Source organism: Hippocampus zosterae, chromosome 6 (genome assembly GCF_025434085.1).
Source record: "Hippocampus zosterae strain Florida chromosome 6, ASM2543408v3, whole genome shotgun sequence".
Lineage (NCBI taxonomy): Eukaryota > Metazoa > Chordata > Actinopteri > Syngnathiformes > Syngnathidae > Hippocampus > Hippocampus zosterae.
In genome coordinates this window covers 11,242,753-11,266,198 of record NC_067456.1, presented here as the reverse complement: position 1 = coordinate 11,266,198, position 23,446 = coordinate 11,242,753, and the positions used below count along the sequence as shown (strand labels likewise).

Below are 23,446 nucleotides of genomic sequence, written 5' to 3'. Positions count from 1 at the left end.
TATTTGTTAACACCTTGAAAGAAAGCTATGCTATACTGATTTGAATAAATCATTTCGATTCAGTATTAAACAAAAGGCACTTGACACAATTAAAACTTTCACTGTGATGACGGGATTTATGTACGTATAAATCCTTAATTTCTCCAAATGTATTTAAGATACTGTTAATAACCCAGACAGTGGCATTCAAAACTTAGCATTGTTATCTCTGTAAAAGATAAAATATAATACAATATATATAATTTTAAAATTGGAGTAAATTTTCTGTCATACACAGTACAAGTGTGCGAATGAAATGTAATCCAGTGAAATGGTTAGGTTTCAAGTCGTTCAACTTGGACTTGAACGTACAGAGAAATGGGGAGTGCTAATGATGGAGCGGATGGAGGAAAGTGTTAGGGTTAAAAAAGACTCTTCTGAGACGAGGACCAGTTAAGTCAAAGGAAAGTAGGATAGTTTTGTGAAACCTAAAAGGTTTGGAGAGAAAGCAGGAGTCCACTTTACACATTAACTCCACATGAGTATTTTTCCGCCTTTATTTTAAGAAATCATTATACAACGTACAGTTACAAACACTGTGTGTCCTGTGGACGTGACAGCAATGACTGTAAACAAATGAACTAACCCAATAATTTGTCTCTTTACATCACATTTTAACATAGAATTTGGTAACTGGATTTATAACAGAACTAGGTGGTTCGCCGCCCTCCGGGCGGCTCATCAGCTTTTTCCTGCGGAAGGCTGGTAAGGTGGGCCTTCGGCCCACAAAAGTGTTGTTGCTTGGTTCAACTTTTTGTTCATCTTCATTGCTTATCGCGAAAATAAAGAGATGTTTAGCTCTACTAAATAACTAACAATTTCATTGCAATGCTTGTGGGTAGACAACATTTTTTCGCTAAGATGCCCGCGCGATCGTCGTGAGCCACTGCCTTAGCGGCGCAGTGGCGGCGCGCAGCGGCGCAGTGAAGTAGGTACGTTTTGAAAAGGGACAGACGGAAGGACAGACCGCGTGCGGGACGACGCGCAATATATATATATATATATATATAGATAGATAGATAATCCTCAAGTAACCTTTTGCAATTTGACTACAGTTAACGTACACATTTATCTATCTACATATAACGATCCTCTACAACAAGGTTTCCCAAACATTCCCATCAGGCAAACCTAAAAAAAAACATATCATGGAATACACTATACACAATGTCTTAAATCTATTGCAATAAATGTGAAACAAAACTCCCCTTTTGTCATTTACAATCAATAAAGAAAGAATACAGCATTTTTTTCTATTAGTAAACAAATAATATAGACAACATGGGATAGAGTGCTGGGAACCCCAACAATTTTCAAGAATTCAGGTTTGGACTGTTTCCGTGGAACCTATCTTCAACAACTGGCTGAAAAACACAACCACAAGATGACGCCAGAGCCCTGACTGACACCCTTTGATTGTTTTGGATGAAGCATCAAATTCTGATAATGGAAGATTTTGACATTGTAAAAAAACAAAAACAAAAAAAAGATCAACCGAATTAAAGCAACAAAAATGGACTACATTTTTGTCTCATTGTCAGTGATGGGTCTCTCATTTAAGTTTTCCTGACAGATGAGTCGGTAGGGCTTCTTGTCCACTTCCTCCGCTGCCGCCAAGTGGGCCTCCTCTGGGTCTTGGGCTAACTCGTGACGAGATAGATGCTCCACGATACCAGCCCCGATGGAGTCTCCCAGAACATTGGTCGTAGTACGCAGTCGGTCCCTGTGGCAAGCGCAAATAGGAGCCAGATGAAGAAAGCATTTGCGTAACAAAACATTGAAAGAGAGGCATTGTTTTCACACATATTGTTCGCATCATCACATCGCTGAGACCATCTGTACTACCCTCAAAAAGCTACGCTGAAACCCAAAAGCGATAACATGTGAAGTCAAAATGTTATGAAAGAAATACCCTGCACGCCCCTTTGAAGCTGACTGAAAAAGCAGTCATTATTCCTACAATTTCCCATGCCACCATTTTGTACCAATCGTACCTTGGACGGATCGATGAGGCTGGAGTTGACTTTTGAATGGCTGAATTTTTGCCTTTGGAGGTAGTATTAGAAGCCCCTTTAAAAGTCTTTAGAGGGATTGTCAGAAGCACCTTTGAAACATTTTTTTCCCTTTTCTGTTTTTTTCTAAACGGCACCTAAAATGGAATTGTGGGACCTGGTAATTTTTCAATCTTTGGAGGTAGTATAAGAAGCTCGTCTTCACTACATGTAAAAGCTGATTTTTTTTTTTTTTAGTCTGTTTGTATAAACAGCACCTGACATTTAATGGAGGCCAAAGCTGGCCCAGCAGTTTTCTGCTATGGGAGGTCGTTTGAGAAGGATCCTTAAAAATGTCTGCAAACACTGCCAGTTTTGCAGGATCTCTGTGTGAAAGTATAAATCTTGACCGCTAGGTACAGGAAGTACTCACAAGAACCAATCAACGGCGATGATGAGCGTGATGTCATCAGTGGGTAGGCCCACAGACGTGAGCACTATCACCATGGTGACCAGCCCCGCCTGTGGGATTCCAGCTGCTCCGATGCTGGCTGCTGTGGCTGTGATGCTGCAGGAAAATAAATGCAGGCATTTTTATGGTCATCTGTTTGACCCACATTAACTCGAAATGACCTCCAAGCATGCAAGCACAGCAGTGAATAGTGTCACAAAAGTCATAGCCTTGAGCCTCTGAAATGGAAAGAATCCACCTCAAAGCACTTTATAATGCTGGATAAGTATTTTTTTATGACAGGTCTTCTAACAGTGATCCTCAAAATTTGGGGCACAGGTTCCTCTTGTGCTCCATTAAAAATAAAAAAATCAGTACATTTCACAAAAAGTACAGTTCGGTTATATTTAACTATTTAGAGCAAGACATTTGCATTTACTGTCACGTCGCGTGCCCGCCAGCAGGTGGCGGGTTTTTTCCCCCGCCTGTTCTGCACACCTGTTCGTAATTTCGGGCTGATTACCCTCCTTTATTAAGAGACTCCGGCAGTCCTCTCACTGCCGGAGAATTCCTTACCGTGCCATTGCTCTCTCTCGCTATTTCATCGTTCGAATTTACTCGCTGCCTTTTTGCCTTACGGCCACTACTATTGTTATTCGCGTTTCATCCAAATTGTTATTGCTCTAGATTACTGATCTCAATACTTCCTCGCTCTTTGTTTTTTCGCGAGCGTTTTCGGTTGTTTTTCCTTATTTCCTGGTCCTTATTTGACCAGCGTTTTCTGTTACCGTTTTCCCTGTCGGGCTCTTTCTGTTCGTATTAAAACCCTTTGTTTTTTCATACAAGATCTTTTCGTGTCTGCTTTTTCATGGGATCCACCTCGTTATTTTTGTTGTGCACGAGGCGATTTTTCATCGCCTCGGGCGCAACGTGACATTTACTTATTTGTTTTTAGACTTTGAATTATGTATATTTTTTATTAAACATTTATGTGAAATAAATTGTAATTTAATTAATTACAGGCTTTTTTTTTAATGCACCAAGCAGAGGTGGGAATTCCATCAGACAGCCGCCCCTTTTGCTGATCACTGACGAGAGACGGGAAGCTTAAAAAAAGTCACAGACTAAGCACTGACGGAAGTGGGTTTTCGTCCATCAGTGTAATCGTCGCTAATCGGATAAAGTACCATTGAAATTTATGCGAGTGTGTGTGTGTGTGTAAAACTCTTTGGGCACAGTATGATGTACTTTGTAGATACCCTGATAGTGCACTTAATTTACCATTTTAATCACATTGTAGTTTCTCTCTGTTGTACTATGAAGTGTTTTTTGGGTTTTTTTTTAGATCTGGCAGACTGATGATAGATGGACTGGCTGACTGACTGGCGGCCAGGCAGACTCATAAAATTTACTGATGTAAGCAATGATGTAAGCGCGGTTAGTATACATTGATATGACAAAGTGACCAACTGACAGGTGGCTAGGTTGCTGACGGATTATGAAAAACACTTGACGGATCGGCAACATTTTATAAATTGCCCACCTCTGATACCTATAGTATATTTGTGATAATGCAATAGAGCAGTGATAATGTTCAAACTGTTAATAAAGTTGCAGGGTTTGCAATATTATTAAATATACATTTTAGAAATAAAACCTTTGTCTCATGAACACTACAACTACACTCCTGTGTTATAATATTGGTAATGATGGTGGTACTTGGAGAGCTAATAATTTTTTTTAGGTGAAACTTAGTGTGAATAGTTGGAGAACTGCTGGTTTATTGTCTTAGCAGTACACAAATGATACAGTGTGTGCTGGCACTTACCTGATGGTGAGAATCTGCCCAAAGTTGAGGTCAAAGTTGTTCACCTGAGCGATAAAGATGGCCGCCAGCGCTTCATACAAGGCGGTGCCGTCCATGTTGATAGTGGCACCCACGGGGAGTACAAAGCGGGTTACACGCTTGTCTACTTTGTTGTTTTCCTCAAGACACTTAAACGTGATTGGCAGCGTGGCAGAGCTACGGTAGAAATGAGCACATTAGCGCATACCTTGACCCTGTTAACAGTGAAAGAATGGTCACCAAACCTGGAGGATGTTCCAAGAGCCGTGACAAGGGCCTGGAGCAGCCCCAAGATGAAGATGAAGGGGTTCTTTCGGGTGACCACAAAGTAGAGCGTGGGCAGGACCACGATCGCGTGGATGAGCAGGCCACAGATGACGGTGATTGTGTACATACCCAGCTGGCCGCCCATTGATGAGATGTCGTCCATCTCCACAATTTTACCCGCGATCAGGAACAGGATACCGATGGGGGCATACCTGATCCAAAAAAGGTTCTATGGATTTTCTGTCTTCCATCAGCTTCATAATTACTTGCGTTTCCACCAACAGCAACTCGCTTGTTTTATTGTCGGTGACTCGATAAACGGTCATTTGCATGCATGTTTGTATTTCATTATCATTCATTGCGATGCTCCTTCTCTCTGATGTCTCTCAACTTGTATGCCACTGTATGAGTCAGCACTCACAAGTGCATGCACACACACACACACGCGCACACACACACACACACACACACACACACATTCACACACACACACGCACGCACACAAACAGTGAAATAGCTTTTGAAAAACGGTTCAGTACAACTGTTCCAATTCGGTTCGCATGTATCGCGCATGTACTTGTAATCTCATGCTTTGACTAAGGCACATCGATAATAATAACCAAGTGGCGCTCATGCTAACCAGCATTTGGCTAACACCTATGGTATACGGTGCTCTTTTTACACCATATACCTGTTTCGAATGAAAAAACTGACAGAGAGACCACCATACTATTGTTTAGCTATAGTTTATGGGAAAATGTATCACCCAGATTTTTTTTTTTAAAATTGTGACAGACCTACATGTGCCAGCTTGTGAAAGAGTATTTAATTGTTGTCTCTGAGACATATTCCTTGCTGGCATACAGTAGATGGATCAAGAAAGATCCAGAATTTTAGTAAATAAAATTATATGTTATGTGACATTGGATAGTTTAATTTAGACGTACCACATGATGATGGCCACCAGCCTCATGATGGCTTCACTGAGACAGTCAAAGAAGTCCCTCAGGGGCTGTCCCTGTTCCCCCATTTTCCCGATGATCCACCCAAAGCACATGGAAAAGACCACCAGGCCCAATGCGTTGACCCCATCGACAGCACCCGGTACAGGGATCATTTCCTCCCTTGTCATCACCTGGCTCCCGTTGAGCAGGAACACCGACTTGTTGACCGTCACATTGATTTGGATCACTCTCTTGGCATACTGTGTCTTAAACTGAAAGAAAAGTGAGAGCCGACAGGTTAGCCGGTGAAGCTTTTAGTCATGCTGGTAGCAGTGCAGTGGCAATTTAATAGCTTGCCATATATTCACAGTGCCTTGACGATCCTCGGGATATGACTACATCTGTAAAGAAAAGCATATGGAACAAACATTTCCAGACATAGAGGTACAACACGTGTCTTCATTCATGTTATAGTGGAAGTAGGAACACAATACATTTGTCTACAGGTATTCTAGCTACTCTACTTACCATAAAATCCAGTGAACAACGCACTCGTGTATAATATGCCCAACCTCTCGAGAATATTACTTTTTCACTTGTCAAAATAAAAATTTCATTTAAAAAATTGTACTTTTTTCTCTGAAACAAAGGACTTTGTTCTTATGACTACATGACATTTTTTTCCAAAAATTACTTGTTTTTCCTATGAATAATACATTTTTTTCCCCAAAAACATTTTTCCTCACATACGCACATACACAATTAATGCAACACAACTATTTATAAATTAAAATTGGTGCTGTTTATATGAACGTAGTGGATCAACTGTAGTTGAACTTTGGTAATCAATAAACAAAAAGTAATCAAATTCAATCATAATTTAAGTAATAGGAAAAAGTGAAAAGAGCATGTGAATAAATATAACACATTACCTGTTTGGTGCAAGCTTCCACAAGGTTTGGAGGGAACATGTTCCTGCAAAACCACACACAAGTAACTAGTAACTGTCTCAGAATACATTTTTCAAGAAACCCTCCCAACCCTGTCAATTGAAGGGAACATTAAGTAGATACGACGTGTCCCTTTTGAGTTGAGTGCATACGGTAATGCTAAGCTAGGAGGGGCAAAGGCGTCGGTGCATTCCATCTGTGTGGACAGCAAGAAATTCAAAGGAATAAGGAGGACGCTACATTCAGTGAGAGAGACAATCCTGGTGGATTAATGCGCCTTTTAAATGCTTGTTATTGTTGTTTCAAAGCAGAAGTCAGACTTTAGCCAGGAGGTGACACTACCACTACAATGAAAAATTAGTTTGTAGATTCCTTCAGGCATCGACTTTCAACTAATGTGTGAAATGTTGTCAAGATAGGATGATGTGAATCAAGTTATAGCAGCTTCTTGTTGGATTTAGCAGAGGGCTCCAGGAGATTTTCTTGTAGCTCTTGAGCTATTACATACACCACAATTTTTTGTAGATCTACCCTAAAGGCCTAACTTTGATTGGGGGGCGTGTTTCCCAGGCGAGTTTAACCAGATTGTCTGTCATGAAGAATTATGTTTATGCCCATAAGACTTCACTGGCACAAAGTTCACAAAGGCTGGTGACATCCCAGGGTCCAAACCCCAAATTGACCACGGAAAAAAATTAATAAAATAAAAAAAGAACTGAGCAGGGAAAATCTCAAAATCCCATTTTGGAGGAAAAAGAAGAAACCTTAAAAAGAGGCGCCAGATGAGCGTGAAAACTTCTGCACACACATCAGGCCTGGCAAAACAAACAAACAAACAAACAAACAAACAAACAAACAAACATAATTTTTGTGGAAGTTTATTGTTCCCTTTCCGCGAAATTCAAATTTTGATGTGCCAGTACCCGTAATGTGCCTGTATCCCAACATGCCAGTTCCCCAAAGTGGCCTGGGCTGTGAGGGTCCTTCAAAGCTGCTTGTAGCTCTAGTTAATTATTATTATATATTTTTTAACAGGAAATTGAAAAAAAAAGTATATCCCATAGCGCAAGCCCAAGCACAATAAGTTTTTATCATTTTCTTTTCATTTCAAGTCAGTGGGAGTGAATCTATTTTAGCCACCTGATAGCTCCCCTGGCACCTGCGGTTTACAAACATTATGAGACAGTCCATCTATACCTGATAAGGTCCAGGAAGGCGTCGGCGGGACTAACACTGTCGATTTTTTGCGTGGTGGTGAACTCGTCCTTCGAGCCTTTACCGGGGTGGATGACGACCACCATGACGATGCCGATGAACACGGCAATAACCGTGGTGCTGGTGTAGTAGATGACCGCCCTCATACCCATTTTACCTGACGCGCTGCTGTCTAGTGCGGCCATGCCTGAAATCAGAAAAGTCACGCAGTTTCAATTGGAATTCCACCCCAAAATAATGTGTCTTGTGTATTTCATAGACCTCAGTGCTTATTTGAGGTGAGGCTTTTCTTTGAGCGCATTTGATCCAAATGCAGTTTTATAATATTTAACAATCCATATGCTCTATTAACCAGATTATGCTATGAATTTATAAATTCATGAATCCAATATCATAAATGAAATACATCTTTTATTTAAGGAAAACTTTCTAATTTGTTTTATTTTTGAGAATTAAAAAACATTTTTAAGTTTTATATATTTTTTAAATATACTGTGTTTGTATGTATAATATATATTCCCCTGAACATATATATTTTTTCTTTTTTTAACTACAAAATGTACATCATGAGAGGTATTTTAGTATTTTATGCTTTGACATACTGATTGTGGCTATCTTTGCATGAGGACAGTTGCTGCACATACGACTTTCTTACGGGGGCGCTGCTGCAGAGTTTCAACATAGCATTTTATTTTCCAAAACAGTTTATGGAAAACTGAAGGTTGTTCAAAGAGAGATGGCTTGTTAATAATTAACACAGTTGTGTTTGTATTGGCAATGTGAAAAAAGAACAGTGCAGCATACTCAGACATGTAAATAAAGTGGTGTGTCTCAGCGAGCAGACATGAAGTGAGCCTGGGAAAAAGATGCTTGTAATTATAGATGGAATACACCCATCCCCATAATCTGTCCAACTATTTTACAAGGAACAAAGCGCAGTAAGAAATACAATCTGTCTCTGATCTACACGGCGAGTAAGGAACACCGACTGGACAGCACCCAGGGAACGATCATATCCGCTTAACTTTTTTTTGTCTCTTTTAAATGGCGCTCACAGTTTGAAAGCGTATCAGAGGAGCCTCCTTCAAACGTGGACACTTCAGTCATATACTAAAACTTGAGGGTCAATAGGAAGCCAAGTGTGACTGACTGCTTGGTATGCACAAAGATGCCAGTTAACGATTAACACAGTGACCTCGACCAACTTGGCTGAAAGATAAAGCGTGTTTTGGCACCTGACGCACACAACATTGAAGAGTGACCGCATGGCAGTGGCCACTTCATGTGGAATCATAATTAAATGCTGCCAGACTCTACTTTAATCCATTCTTTTATGTATTCTCAACCCCACCGAAATGAGAGCTTGCCCTCAGTGATCGCTTGAGATTTAAATAAGGTTTGAATTTTTATAAAATTTAATTATCTGCAAAATTCAGACAATATAAAAATATATCATTTTGTAAAATACAGCCTTCTTCAAAATATATAAGCCTACATATGCTGTTTTTTTCTTGAATATGAAAAAATAAATTACCCTAAAACAAACATTTTGTCAAATTGTTTCCGCTCAAATATACAACTTTTTTCCAGAATGTTTTTTCTCCATTAGGAACTAGTCTTTGTATATAAAACATTTGAATTAAAAATGGGCAACTTAAATTTTTTCAAAAAGGCCTTTTTTCCTTAGAAAGCTCTTTGTCTCCGATAAGACTTCCTTTGTGGGTTTTATTTGGTTTTATACCACATTGTCATTCAGGTAAGAACTGTTTTTTTCTCCCTGAGAAGACAATGTTTAAACCAGGTTTTATGAGTACTGCAGTCAATGAAGCACTCAAAACGTCGTTTTTTTTAAATCGCTTTTCATCATTGTGACAGCATTCGGTTCACATTGGTGGTCAGAGAAATAGAGAGTGTGTGGATTTCATAATGTCACATCCCTTTGTGGCCTTGATGTTAATTCCGAACAGGAACAGGCAAAGCTTTCCCTTTTGTTGGAATCAAGATGAATGTCGGCCTTTCATATGCGTCACTCTGTTTACCAATATGTGCGTGTGTGCGCGTGTGTGTGAATGCACTTACAACCATGGACCACCTGATTGACATACTTTTTTTTCTGTTAGAGCGGAGGGAGGAGCCTCTTCTGTTTATTGTGGCATGACGTGAATGAAGCAGCTCAGTTTGTATCCCGTGATCAAATTCATATAAGACAAAGAACAAAGCAGCATTCCATCTTTGGTTTAAGCACAGCACAACTCTTAACGGAATTTGAAATAATGACAAAAAAACACTTTTTTCTGGAGCAAACATTGCCTTTGTGACGCCGCATGCTGGCAATTTTTGTGGAAACATTTTCGTGGTGGCGTTAAAAATACAGTTTTTCTCAATTTTTTTATGCATATGTCTTTGTGCATGCCAAAAGATTTGAAATACCTGAAAACTTCCAAACCAAAATGCTTTGGCCTAGAACTATGACAAAATATGGGATGTTGTGCCAAAAGACAGCCTTCTTGGAACAACACATGAGCCGTGTTTGGGTGTACAGTCAAACCTCGGTTTTCAAACGTCTCGGTTCTTGACCAATTCGGTTTTCGACCAAAAATTTAGAGTTTTTTATGCCTCGGATGACGAACAAATTTCGGTTCTCAAACAAACTGAGCGCACTTGAATGCACCACTTGACTCCTCTCGCCTTCATTACACGAGGAAGTGACGCTCCCTCGGGTAGACGAGGAACTGACGCTTCCTCGTGTCGCTTTCCATTGTGCGCAGACATGTTCAATAAACTTTTTTTTTAAAGAGTGTGGTTTCGGTTTTCGAAAAATTCAGTTTTCGAACAGCCTTCTGGAACGGATTATGGACGAAAACCGAGGTTTGACTGTATTTTATACGTAGAAAATACATTAAGAGGGTTGTTATGAAAATCAAATATCCAAAACCAAGCCCATTTCATCAATTTGGAAATAATGACAAAGAAAATGTAGTTTCTGTGTCAAAATCATGCTTATTCGCAGCAACATGTCATTCATTTTTGCGGTATGGTCACTTGAAAAAAATGTTTTAAACACATTCATCCTCCTCTCTGTTCCATTCATCCTCCTTTTGCTGACAAACCTGGGAAAACTTTAATCTTCCTACACACACACACACACACACACACACACACACGCACACACACACACACACACACACACACACACACACACACACACGCGCGCACACACACACGCACATAAAATTATCCCTGAGCTGTCGTCTGGGCAACAACATATGGAGGCTCACTAATTTATTCCACACAAAAGAATGAAAGAGGCAGGGTTGAATGAGAGCAAGGAGGATAGTTTTATAAGGGTGGTGCGGGGTACAACTACAAATGCAGTCCCCTTTTCAGAGAGGAACAAGTTGAAGTTGGGGGCACACGAAGTGGTCCAGACTTTTTGGAACCTCATCCACCCCGTTATCGCCTGGCAATTTTTCATGTGACCAAGCATATTGGAGCTGGTGTGTCCTATGACACTGCATATTCGCTTAAAGTCTGCGATGACTGGAATATATGCCACATCATCCACGCCATGACCACCAGAAGCTTGAAAGAACCCATGCCAGCGCAAAGCCAATATCCGCACACTGGCTTTTTTTTTAACCTTGCTCTTTTGCCTTTGTCTGTGTGCTACAAGCATACTCAAGGCTGACTGGCACAAGGCATAGATGCATTTTCGGGGCGTCGGCATTGAGACGAGCTTCACTAGCTTAACTGCATGTTGCAATTGCAACGGATAATTGCGGCTGCGTTTGAAGGAGCTCAAGTACTTGTATAGTACAGTGGAATGACTCAAGCGGGGGCGAAAATAGGTCACTGGGCCTATTTTAGCCACACACACCCTAAAATAACAACAACATGAATACCAGACACATAGTTAGAAACAAACGTCCGAATTATTTTTACAGCATTTTAACCTCAGAAATATATAGAAACATTTTGTCTGCCAATTAGAAAGACACAACAACAGTGATTCAAAATGCAGCAAGATCACTTGCCCCAAACAACAGGATCAAGTGGTATGAATGAAAATGTCCAAATAGTCGTGGTAGTAGTAGGTTTCAACTTCAGTATTTAGTTGTATTTTTATAGTTATTTAAAAAATATATTTTAAATTGCTCCACGTGATCAGATCAGAGATTATTTTTTTAACTTATTTTTTAACTCACCGATCCTGATCTTGAAAAGCCTAATTCGATCAGTAGAATCGAATTTCACTTCTCTCAAGATCCTGAATTTTATCTACCTAAAAACAAGACTGAGATGGGTTTTTTGGTTTTTTTTTTTACTCCAGATGTGAAAACGCAGGAAAAATACTGAAACAGAGATATATTATGCCGTATTCATGTTGTATCGTTACTGTTCCAATTACTGAGTGTAGCTGAAGTTACGAAATATAGTTCCTCTATCCTCGATGACTTTATGGAAAATTTGGCACACACTAAAACAAAACAGCCTTAACATCAATGATCAAGTAGGCTTCTTTTTTTTCTCTGCTTTACCTTCACCAAAATGTTCTAATCATTGACGCATAATGGCCACAAGATTATAGTCAGAAACTCTTTCATTTTTTAAATTTTCTTAGGTAAAGTATGTGTGTTCAATCAGCCTCATACAACACTACCAAAGCCAAGTGTGTGCAAGGGACTTTGTCTTCAAATTCCACTGACTGAGCATTTTCTTTTTCAGTTTCACTTCGATGGATAATTGCCTCGTCTTTCATTTCGAGGAAGCATGTGTCTATTTTAACTCAAACACAGTCAATCAATATAATTGGTCACCTTTCGCCTCATCCAACTCATTATGGGATAGTTTGACTACAGTATGTGTAAGAAAGATTTTAAATATGCCTACTGCGTTACATTGTGGTCGTCTGCAATAATTTCAATGGAGCTATCTTTTGAGAGTTTTGGGTTGTGGCGCTTGGAAGTAGACTCATATTCAAAGTAATAAGATTGTTGGCATAGTGAAATTCTTTGCACACTTGCAACATAGCTAATAATACATCAATTCATGATCTAAACCGCTTTATCCTCACACAAGGGTGACACCGTGCCGCCCATAGCTAATGATGATTTTTTTTTTATTGTTGACACGCCACTCGCCTATGCTTTTCACTTTTTTCATTTTACAACTTATGTTCAACAAAGGGCTTCAGTGTTTGCCTTCTCATTAAGGCCACTCCTATCCTGTCTGGAAGAAATCAAAACCTGGATGACACAAAATTTTTTGAAATTCAACAAAAAGAAGACAGAGGTGATATTGTTTGGTCCCAGTGGCACTTGTACATTCCATCCTGTAGACTTGGTACCCTCTGTCTCCTTATCTTAAGTCAACAGTCTCAAACTTGGGCCTTAAACTGGACAGTGATTTCAAACTCGATCGGCAAATTGGTGCAGTTGTCCAGCTTCTTTCACCTTAGACAGCTGGCCAAAATAAAACCTCTCCTCTCACATGAACACTTTGAGACAGTAATTCATGCCTTTGTCACATCCCGGCTCGATTACTGCAATTCTCTTTACTTTGGAGTCAGTCAGTGCTCCATTAAGCGCCTTCAGCTGGTCCAGAATGCCGCTGCTCGCCACTTGGCTGGTACTCGTAAGAGGGAGCACATAACTCCTACTCTGGCATCCCTTCACTGTCTCCCCATTCATTTTAGAGTTATTTTCAAGATCCTCCTCTTTGTTTTCAAATCTCTGAATAATCTCGCGCCACCTTACCTCTCTGAGCTCATCCGCCCCTACACACCTGCCCGGCGTCTCAGGTCTGTGGACCAGACATTATTAGAAGTACCAAGAACTAAACTGAGGCTCAGAGGGGATCGAGCCTTTTCTGTTGCTGGTCCCTCTCTCTGGAATGACGTCCCAATGAACATTCGGCAAGCCTCCTCGCTGCCCATCTTCAAACCCTTCAAAACTCACTTGTATTCTTTGGCATTCGACTCAGCATGACTTTGATTTGTTCTTGGTTTTCTACCGCCTTTATTACCGATTTGTCTTACTGTTTATTGTGCATGTTAAATTGCTCCATGTACAGCACTTTGTATGCAGCGATGGCTGTTTGAAAGTGCTCTATAAATACTGTTGACTTGACTTGACTGATACTTACATGATACCTATTGTCTCAAAATGAGACACGACATTATTTGCCTATGCTTTGGTGTCTCGCCTTATTTTGTTTTTCGATCTGGTGTCAAACCCCAATCTTCGGGGGCCACTGTCCTGCATGTTTTAGATGTTTTCCTCCTCCAACACACCAAATTCAAGAATCAGGATCATTATCAGGCTACTGTAGCGCTTTCATTGAAACATGTAAGACAAGCTGGGCAGAGGCCCTCAAGGACCCCTGCGTTTGTGGGAAAGTGTCTTCTTGTTTTTACATCTTACAGTGGTAAGCTTCTTTTTACACTTGTATCAATTACAAATGTTAAAATGTTCCTTGAAACATTACCTTTGCGGTTCATTAAGGTTGTATTGGAGGCCACCATTTGATTTTGAATTAGATTATTTTTAATTATTTCCAATGAGAAAAAAACACCCTCATCATGTTGTGTTGTTTTGCCCCAGTATTTTCACAGTAGTCACACGACATGGTGTCACAGAATGCTAAACTGCGCTCTGCTCCATGGAGAGCACAAAGTCGACTGTCTTATCTGCGCTGTGTCCCTGCAGGCGGCAATTACGTCTTTCTCTCAATGACCCGGTCACGCACTATATGCTTGCTGCACGTCAAAACATACGACAAGACCGTTGTCAACACCATGACTGCGCAAAATAGCTACACCATGTGTTTGCTCAGTCAATCGATCATGAGTTCATCTCCCATTTCTTATCTTCCTTCTGTGACCTAAAAGCACTTGCACAGAGTGGGAAAGATGGAAACATTTTGGTCCAAGTAACGAGCGTTAGCATGGATCATTGTACCTTAAACAAACTCTGTTGCCCATTATGCTTGCACCGTTTGCACACCTCCCAGCAGAGGTGCAAGTATCCGCTAGTCATAAGAAAGTCTGAAGTCTTAACATTCAAGTATTAAGCGTCACTCAAGTGACTCTGACACAAATCAAGTACCCATTTAATTTCAACCAAGTCAAATCAAATCATCAATTGAATTACAATAAGCAAGTCAAATAGGGTACATGTGTTTGCTCATTAAATTAACAATGACTTGATGATAATACCGATTTAAATACATCCACGGCCACCAATAGCTGGGTGTCGGCCGGTGTACTATGATTTTAAAAGCCCACTGTTGAATCTTGTTACCCAGGAATATATTTTGAAGGAGTCATTATTTAAGTTTCTTATGATTAGGAAAAGTTTAAGACCACTTTTAAAGTGCAATGCAAACGACATAATGTAACACTGTCTTGTATTCCGTACAATAATATTAAACAATATAAACTGTGAATAGAAGATCAGCCTCTTTATTTATTATTATTAATTTTTTTTTACAGAACACTAAAAGTGTACTATACTACTGCATTTTTATATTGGTCATGATGGAAGTACTTGGAGAGTTTCGTGTTTTTTTGGGGTGGTACTTAGTGCCAAATGTTGGGGAGCCACTGTTCTAAGAAAACAGCCCCATATTGTCCGTATATGTTCTTGTTCAGTTTGATGCACTTCTTGCTCACCAGATTTATCCAAACATAGTGTTATGGATGTTGGAAAAAACGACAGATTATGCTGGAAGTTATTACATGTCGAAGATGAAGGCTTAAAATCCAAGACTTTCTTGATTGATTAATACAGCAGTTAATAAATTGTGTCCCAAAACTTTCGCATGGGCACAGTAGTCTTCTGTGGTGAGTGGAGACCCAGAGTGCAATGATGTAGACGCGCATGAAGTAATTTGATTCATATTTGGAACAAAAGCCACGGAAGGAAAGTGTCATCTTTTTTTTAGGTGCATTACGAGTAAAGTTGAAGCAAAAAATAAAATCTTTTTCATTTAATCTGTTAAACAACATTAATCTCTGATGCAAGAAGGCAATATCATCGTTGTACTTAATTTGTTTCAATATATAAAGTTAATATTGTTTAGTTTTGATGCTAGCCATTTCTAATCATTAAAAAAAAAACAGATGTAATGAAATACCTGACTAATAATAGCAAATCCGTAACAATTTTTTGAATGTTACATTTCTTTTTTAATGCGAAAAATACAACAGTACTCTTGATAATGTCAATGCTAGATGGGCTGGTCCCCTATACTGTATTTCCCACTGCTGTTCTCGAGTATACTGCACGTTGCGGTGACTGACCTGTAATGAGGCTGGACACCAGAAGGGGCAGCACCAACATCTGTAGCATCCGCATCAGCAGCTCTCCGGGGAAAGAGAAGAACTTGACATCACGGTAGGACATCTTGTACGGCCGTAGGGCAAACCCCAGAATGATACCTACACATATGTCACATTAAAAGTCAACCATTGATTTTATCTACAAAACACAATTCAACAAAGTTATACATGAAAATTGTGAAGTCCCTTGACTCATTCGTTTGCCTTTTAGGTAGCAACATAAGAGCGTTGCCTATTCGGCAGGAGATAGAGTAGTAAGGCTACACCCACTCTGCAAGGTGTGGTGCCTAATTCGGATATTTTGTTGAATCCAATCTTTTCATGCACTCATTCACATTACAAAAGGTGACTTCTAATGTGAATGGAATGCATCCGGAATGTGACACGCACACGCACAAAGGACTACGTTGAGTGACGTGCACCAATGACGCCAAGTGGTACAGCATTTATGAAAGGGGCCCATCTTTTTATCTTTGCATATCTCCAGAATAGTAAGACTGAATATGAACAGTGCATGGCCACACAGCTATGAGGCATTTGGCTGAATAACTCTACAACAATGCCAAAGAGCCGTTAGCGGGATAATCAGCAATGCATTACAATGGCTGACTGGCGACTCGGTCCTTTATTCAGAGAGTATGTTCCAAACAGTGAAAAGCGGTCACCACTTCCTCCGTTCTTTCATGTGGAACTGGACATTTTCACCTGATTGTTATCAGCAACACCGCGCCAAGTGACAGGAGTCACGGCACTCCATTGAACTACACGACAATTGTGACAATGTATCCACTTGTTGCAGCGACGGCTCAAATCAACAACGGTGTCACTCTTTCAGTGTTTAAAAAGATAATATTGCGGAACAATCCCCATTTTTAATAAATGTAACTGTGAACTGATAACATGTTTTTTTCTGTAACTGTAATGGAATGAAGTTATATTTTTTTGTATTCTCAATATGTAGCACCCGTACATCTATTCCATTACTCCCCACGCCTGCTCTTCATGTAGTTTGTACATCTAGGGGTGTTCGCACGGCAAGATTTGGTCCGGTGCTACGCCGGGGCTGCCCCAGTTCACACGTGCAAATTAGCTCCGGGGTAGCCCCGGAAAACAGCTTACAACGGACCAAATTTGATCCACCTGAGGGAGGTGGTTTCAAAATTTGCTCCGGAGCAAATGCTTGTTAGCGAAGCAGCACCGGTGTAAATTTGCACGTGTGAACGCAACTGGGTTAAATTTGCTCCAGAGCAAATGCTTGTGAAGAGTTTACGTACGGCGAGAATGCGTTGCTTTCGCGCTCTGTCGGACTTCCGTCATGTGTTTGTTTAATAACGACACAAGACTTGGCAGGTAACATCTTTCCTTTAGTAGGCGACTGGACTGTCTCGGAGTTGTTTGTGTTGTGTAGTTTGTTCCTTTGTTGCGTGTTATTTTGTGATTTCCTGTCTTGATTTTCTGTTGGCACTTTACGTGTTTGCTTTTCTGAGTGTCATTGAAGTCATCGTTGATTTACGTTTTCGGGGGCGGTCACTCTCGAGCAGAAGGCACGGACACCGAGAAGGAGAAGGACGTGCCTGTCCAGTAGTCGCTTGAGTTGCGTATACGTTTTAAAAAGAACCAATACGACAGCTCATTTGTTTTCTGTCGTTTTGCTCCGCTTGTGAACGCAAGTGGGGCTGCACCGATGCTGTGCCGGTGCTGACACGCTCGGCGGCTTTGTACGTGTGAACGCTCCACACAATTTGCTGCGGTGCAAAATATATCGCAACAAACTACATCGGTGCAGCGCCGGAGCAAATGTGTGCCGTGTGAACACCCCTTCTATTAAGGGATGTGTATGTTGTGATTTCCTTTAGTTTCTTATTTTGTTAGTTAGCTAGCTATTAGGTACATTTGTTAGTGAGCCAACAAGACAGTTATGTACGTTTGAATTACTTTGTTTACTTTTTGTAACATTGTACATTTGAAACATTGTAGAGATTGTCAAATAAGTTAAAGGAGGGAAAAAAAAGTAACTTTTGGTCTAAATTCACTTGAAGGTGGACTTCAAGTCACGATTTTCTTTGTTTGAAAATGAATGCACATGGTTTTCTTGTGATGTACGTCACTGCAATGCACTCTCACTGAAGTGGAACCCACAGTGGTTGACTCACGAGTCAGGTCGAGTCGGGTTACAGATGTGGCGCGCGTGGGTGGCCCCCGCTTGACTTCATGCCACACCATGATTCGTAGGTTAATTCCAAATCACTCCAATGTCAGCCATATGGGTCGGGTGAGGTCCAAATGGGTTTAAGTTTAGCCCTCACTTGCGGAAGTTTATTTCTAAGACAGCTGGTCTCAATGCTGCATACACTCTGACACAAACTGCATTGTGAGCATTTTATCATTACACCATGCATGAAAATCAAGAAAGAATCAATTCCCTGTAGTGACCCTGCTACTCGCGAGGTCGCTTTTTACAAAAGTGGCTGATTTTCCCTACTATATCTGCAACGCTAAAAATTCTAAATGTTATTAAAACAACAACAACAACAACAAAAAACAAGATCTACCTGTTTGCCTGTTTGGAATAATCAGGACACCGATAGCAACGACTAGCGGGGGAAAACACCCGATTCAATCCGTTTCTTTTTCGTAGTTGCTTCAAGTCTTTCCTGTGCACTGCTGTTTATATAGCGCCTCCATAGCGGTGCAACGCTGCAACTGCAGTTTAAATTCGTGGCTGCCCAAAGGGGCATCATTCACTCAATCAGCACAGATGGAGCTTTGCACTGTGTTGAGCGATATGAATCAGTCTGGCAGAGAGCGGCACAAAATTAGCTGCCCTACATTTTTAATTTTTTAAATGACCACTAACTACTAGCAGTATTTATCAGTTTTTATTAAAGGCAACTGTTTTACGTCCGGCGTTCTTTCAAGGCATTTTTTTTTCCATGTCCAAACAGCCCTGCATTTGAACATTTCCTACTCACCAATGATGACAGCTGCCACAGTGAATATGACAAAGATGTTCCTTATGAAGAAGCCCTTTACATCATTCTTGCTGATTTTCGACACTCTCTTCCTAGCCAGCAGCGAACGGGAGTGGATGCTGGCCTGGATTTGCCGGAGGCCTCGTCGTGCTCTCTGCGGGTCCTCCCCGTTGGCTTGCATCATAGAGGAACTGTCTACAACCGAAAGGTAGAAAACGTCAAAGGCAGAGAGGAGACTCTCAGATGGAATTCTCTAAAGTTCCGCGTGGGGCATAATAATAACGAATAACACACTCTAAGTAGAGGTGTCAAAGTTAGTCGATGAATCCATAGCTAATCAATTACACAAATACTCAACCACTGTTTTAATAAACTAGTAATGTTTTGAGCCAATGCTAAACTTAAAATTCCCTAATCCTTTGATTTCAGCCTTTCAACAGTAATTATTCCCCAATTTCTGTCGTCCTTCATAAAAGAGGACACATTTCTTCTGTGTTGAATCAAAATATTTGCAAGCATCTGCTTTTAATCTGGAAAACAATCAAGTCCATCAATGGAAGCTCAGTGTATCCTCATATACACTCATGTGTGATTAATACTGGTTAAAAATAACCCTGTGAGATATTCATAGTAAAATGAAATTTTAAAAAGTAAAAATTCATTGAAATAAATTTGTAGACAAGTCCAAATTAGTTCATTCAAAAATACAGTAACTGGTTTGAGTCTCCATTTCGACCAGCGGTGCCCAAACTTTGAAGGGTCACATCAGGAAAAACAAAGGAGGCATCTTAGGGCTGCTTTGATGGCTGCTTTGATTCAACACTAAACCAATTCATCAGTGTGAAGCCATAATATAACTTTTACATATATAACCTGTAGTTGTGGGGGAAAAAAACACGTAGATAATAAAACATAAGATGAATAATTTCACCGTGGTATGGACGGGATGTGGTGGTATACCAGAAATTATCAACAAACCGTGGACATCTGTGCGCCTGATGGGAGCCTTGAGCACCATTCTTCATTTTGTTTCTTTGGAATGTAATCGTTATGTGTCACCTTGCACAACATTTTGATTACTGTTGAGACCTGTTTACTTATTCTACCATTTATTAGCTCTATTAATATTGTACTGTTGTGCATTTCATGAGAGAAGTTGGTCTAATTGCTTTTATAGCACATAATTTTGAGGTATTCGTGAACATGCAGATGAAGTTTCAACAAATTTGTCCAATGCGGAAGAAAATTATACACTGCAGTAAAATTTGTGTCGCCTCAGCATGAATGGGGGGAGACGGAGGGGAGGCGTCTACCAGGATAAGGCAGTAGTGCGTTGCCAGCAACGTGTGGGAATCTTTGGTAGCCAAACAAACAGGCAGACGAGGGTCGCACTGCACAGATGACTTCTGGCAGTCGTAGTCGTTTATCTCGACTCCAAATGCTTCTGTTTGCTCTTACTAGTCCCAAAACAGATGCGCACCGATTTGCACAAACACTGAATTATAGGTCATTTCATCGGAACAATGGAGAAAGTTTAGATAAATAAATAAATAAGAGATAAATAAATAAATAGATAAATGGAGAAAGTTGTAAATTTCCCCAGTGTGGGACGAATAAAGGATATCTTATCTTATATTTTTGACTGCTTTTTAAGGATATCTTATCTTATATTTTTGACTGCTTTTTTGGAGCCTTTAAAACGTCATAATGTCCATAATTGTTAAAATATTGACAACATTTTAACACAGTTTTATTTGTTTATTCCAGCGCTTTCCGTTGACAATGGTTTTGCTGGTGGGGGTGGGGGGATTGCCTTTCACACTTGGCTTGTAGCAGAAGTGTGTAATGTCATTCATGCTGTGATCATGAAGTTTCTGAACCACTGGTGAAACTAGTGGTTCAAACTATCAAGGCCTATGTTAATTGTTCTTAAACGTTAATTGGAAGCAACAAATTCCAAATAGGCTGCTACTTTACTCAATGATCCAAGCTGACTAGCATATTGTGCCTCATGCAATACATTTTTATTTATATAGTGCTTTCAAAACAACTGCAGTTGTAACAAAGCACTTGACAAAACCTTCAACATAAAATAATCATACAACTTGCTTAAAAGTCCCCTACCCATAAAGAAAAGTGCAGCCTCTTACCGGTGACAGATAGCATTAGTAGTAATTTTATTATTGTAATTAGTATTATAATATTATAATGATTATTCTAATTATATAAATATAATATAATTATATAATAATTATTATTATTATATAACTCTAATATTATTATTGTAATTACTTCGAAGAATAATTACATTGATTGATTAATTATAAGACGCCCTTGAAAAATGTTGCATAATGTTTTCCTCAGGACTTTTTATCAAATCTGAGATAGGAAAATGATGCTCCACCCGTTGCTTTACAGTCTGCGGATCATTCCGCCTTATTAAAATCCACCGAAAAAAAGGTCCAAACTTAATTAACAAATGTCATCGAAAAAACGCAGCAAGCTCTTTAAAACACATTGAAAGGGGGGGGGGGGGGTGCACATGTGGCATGGAGGAAAAACTGACGGAACACTTCCTCAAACAAAACACAACCACCACGCGTCCCGCGCCCCCCAAATACGCACGCGCACAAGAATGTAGTTTAGCTCCAAAATGTCGCACAACACGTGAAATGGCAAGAAAATTGCTTTCGTACCTTGAGACTTGAGACGCTTTGGTGGAGTTTTGAAAGTTCTGTCAGTGGGTGGATGGAGAGGAGGGTCGGGTCGGTGGTGGTCACAGGGTTACTCTGTGCTGGTGAAAGTGCAGAAATGAGGAGTTGGGGCGAGAGGAGAAGCAGAAAAAAGAGCGAGGGGGAGCATTGCTCGTGAAAGAGCCAGTAAGGGAAAATGAAGGCGGTGCCACGGGAGTCACAGTTGTTGCCTTGTGGGGGTGAGAGTGGGGAGACGAGGAGGGCGGAGGGGAGGGAAGGAGGTGGATGGGAGTCAACGTAGAGGAGGGAGGTGATTAGAGAAGGGTTCGTTGGCGGGGGGTCTTGAGAAATAAAGAGATTTTCCAAGCAGGAAAGAAGAGAAAGGAACTTCTTGTTTGCCTCTTTCAAAGGTTTTTGTCACGCCTGATAAGTTGGAACTGATTGCACAATCCTGCCTGGAGAACAAGGAGCTCTCTGAGCAGATGTCGTTCAATTTAACTGAATGAAATTGAGTTGAATTTACGAAAGCGTGGAACTGCCAATGTGGATTAAATATTTTTGCCTGGGCTGTGTGGTTCGAACCTACTTCAAAGTCATTCAAACGCATTGACAAAGTTGCTCGAACGTCTTGATAAAGTCGTTGAAACATATTTGATCAAACGCATTGGTAAAATACAGCCCAAATTCTGAACATATACATGTTTGTAAGGTTTGTACCACAGGTATCAAAGTCAAGGCCCGGGGGCCAGATTTGGCCCGCCACATCATTTAATGTTTCCCCCAAAAGCAAATCAAGCATGTCAAGTTCCATTATGCTTGCTAAAGTCTGAACTAAAATTTCAAATTGTCATATGTAATCCACAATAACAGTTATTATTCTTGACTTCTGATTTTAAAACTAGTTATTCATCAATTTGTTGTGTGTGTGTTGTGTGTATGTAATATGTGGAGGAGATTAAACATTTATATGGTTTCCTCAAATTTATAACGGCCCTCCAAGGCAAACCGTAATTACGATGTTGTGGCCCACGACTAAAATAAGTCTGACACCCCTGGTTTATATTTTTTAATGGGCATTATAAGTGTGTTTTTTTCTGAAACCAAAATGACATGCTTAGGGCGACACGGTGAGCCGACTGGTTAGCACATCCACCTGACGGTGCAGAGGTGCAGGGTTCAGGAGGACAGGACAGGAGAAGAGAGCCAATCTCTTTTTTTTTAATTAATGCTTTCAAGCTTAGCTGGTAGCAGACGTGTGCACATTGCAGCATGATGTCTTTGATCCACTGGTGAAAAGGACACTTTGATTCGCTCCTCTTTCATCTATAACTGCTTCAGACAACAAAGTGTATGCAGGAAAGTGGTTAAGAGTGCATGATTGTCTGTGTCTCATATGTTGTTTTGTGTTATTTAGTCATTTTTTTGTTAACTTTTCTTTTGATGGCGGCACGGACACCCGCAGCAGCTCCTCTTGTTTTGTGTTGAGGGGGAAGACATTTTATCTGTGCTGTATCTTTACATACAGTACATTTGACAGTAGAGTTTATCCAATACAATTGAATCCAATCAATTCGTGTGTGGAGTTTGCATGTTCTCCCCGTGCCTGCGTAGGTTTTCTCCGGGTACGCCGGTTTCCTCCAACATTCCAAAAACAAGCGTGACAGGTTAATGGAGCACTCTAAATTGTCCCGAGGTGTGAGTGTGAACACGGATGGTTGTTTGTCGAGGTGTGACCTG

The 23,446-nt window shown here is 40.3% G+C and overlaps 1 protein-coding gene across 1 annotated transcript; it reads right to left on the bottom strand.

The window, feature by feature from the left end:
• Window positions 1-1,513: 1,513 nt before the first annotated feature.
• On the bottom strand, window positions 1,514-21,929 carry LOC127602023 (excitatory amino acid transporter 1-like). Its single transcript, XM_052067836.1, has 10 exons — window positions 21,713-21,929; window positions 19,017-19,211; window positions 16,006-16,143; window positions 7,686-7,890; window positions 6,471-6,513; window positions 5,542-5,810; window positions 4,573-4,806; window positions 4,310-4,504; window positions 2,464-2,598; window positions 1,514-1,762 (listed from the first exon to the last, which is right to left on the bottom strand). Exons 2-10 carry the CDS (start codon window positions 19,198-19,200, stop codon window positions 1,558-1,560), a joined length of 1,608 nt encoding a protein of 535 aa, XP_051923796.1. The 5' UTR covers window positions 19,201-19,211; window positions 21,713-21,929; the 3' UTR covers window positions 1,514-1,557.
• Window positions 21,930-23,446: the final 1,517 nt, after the last annotated feature.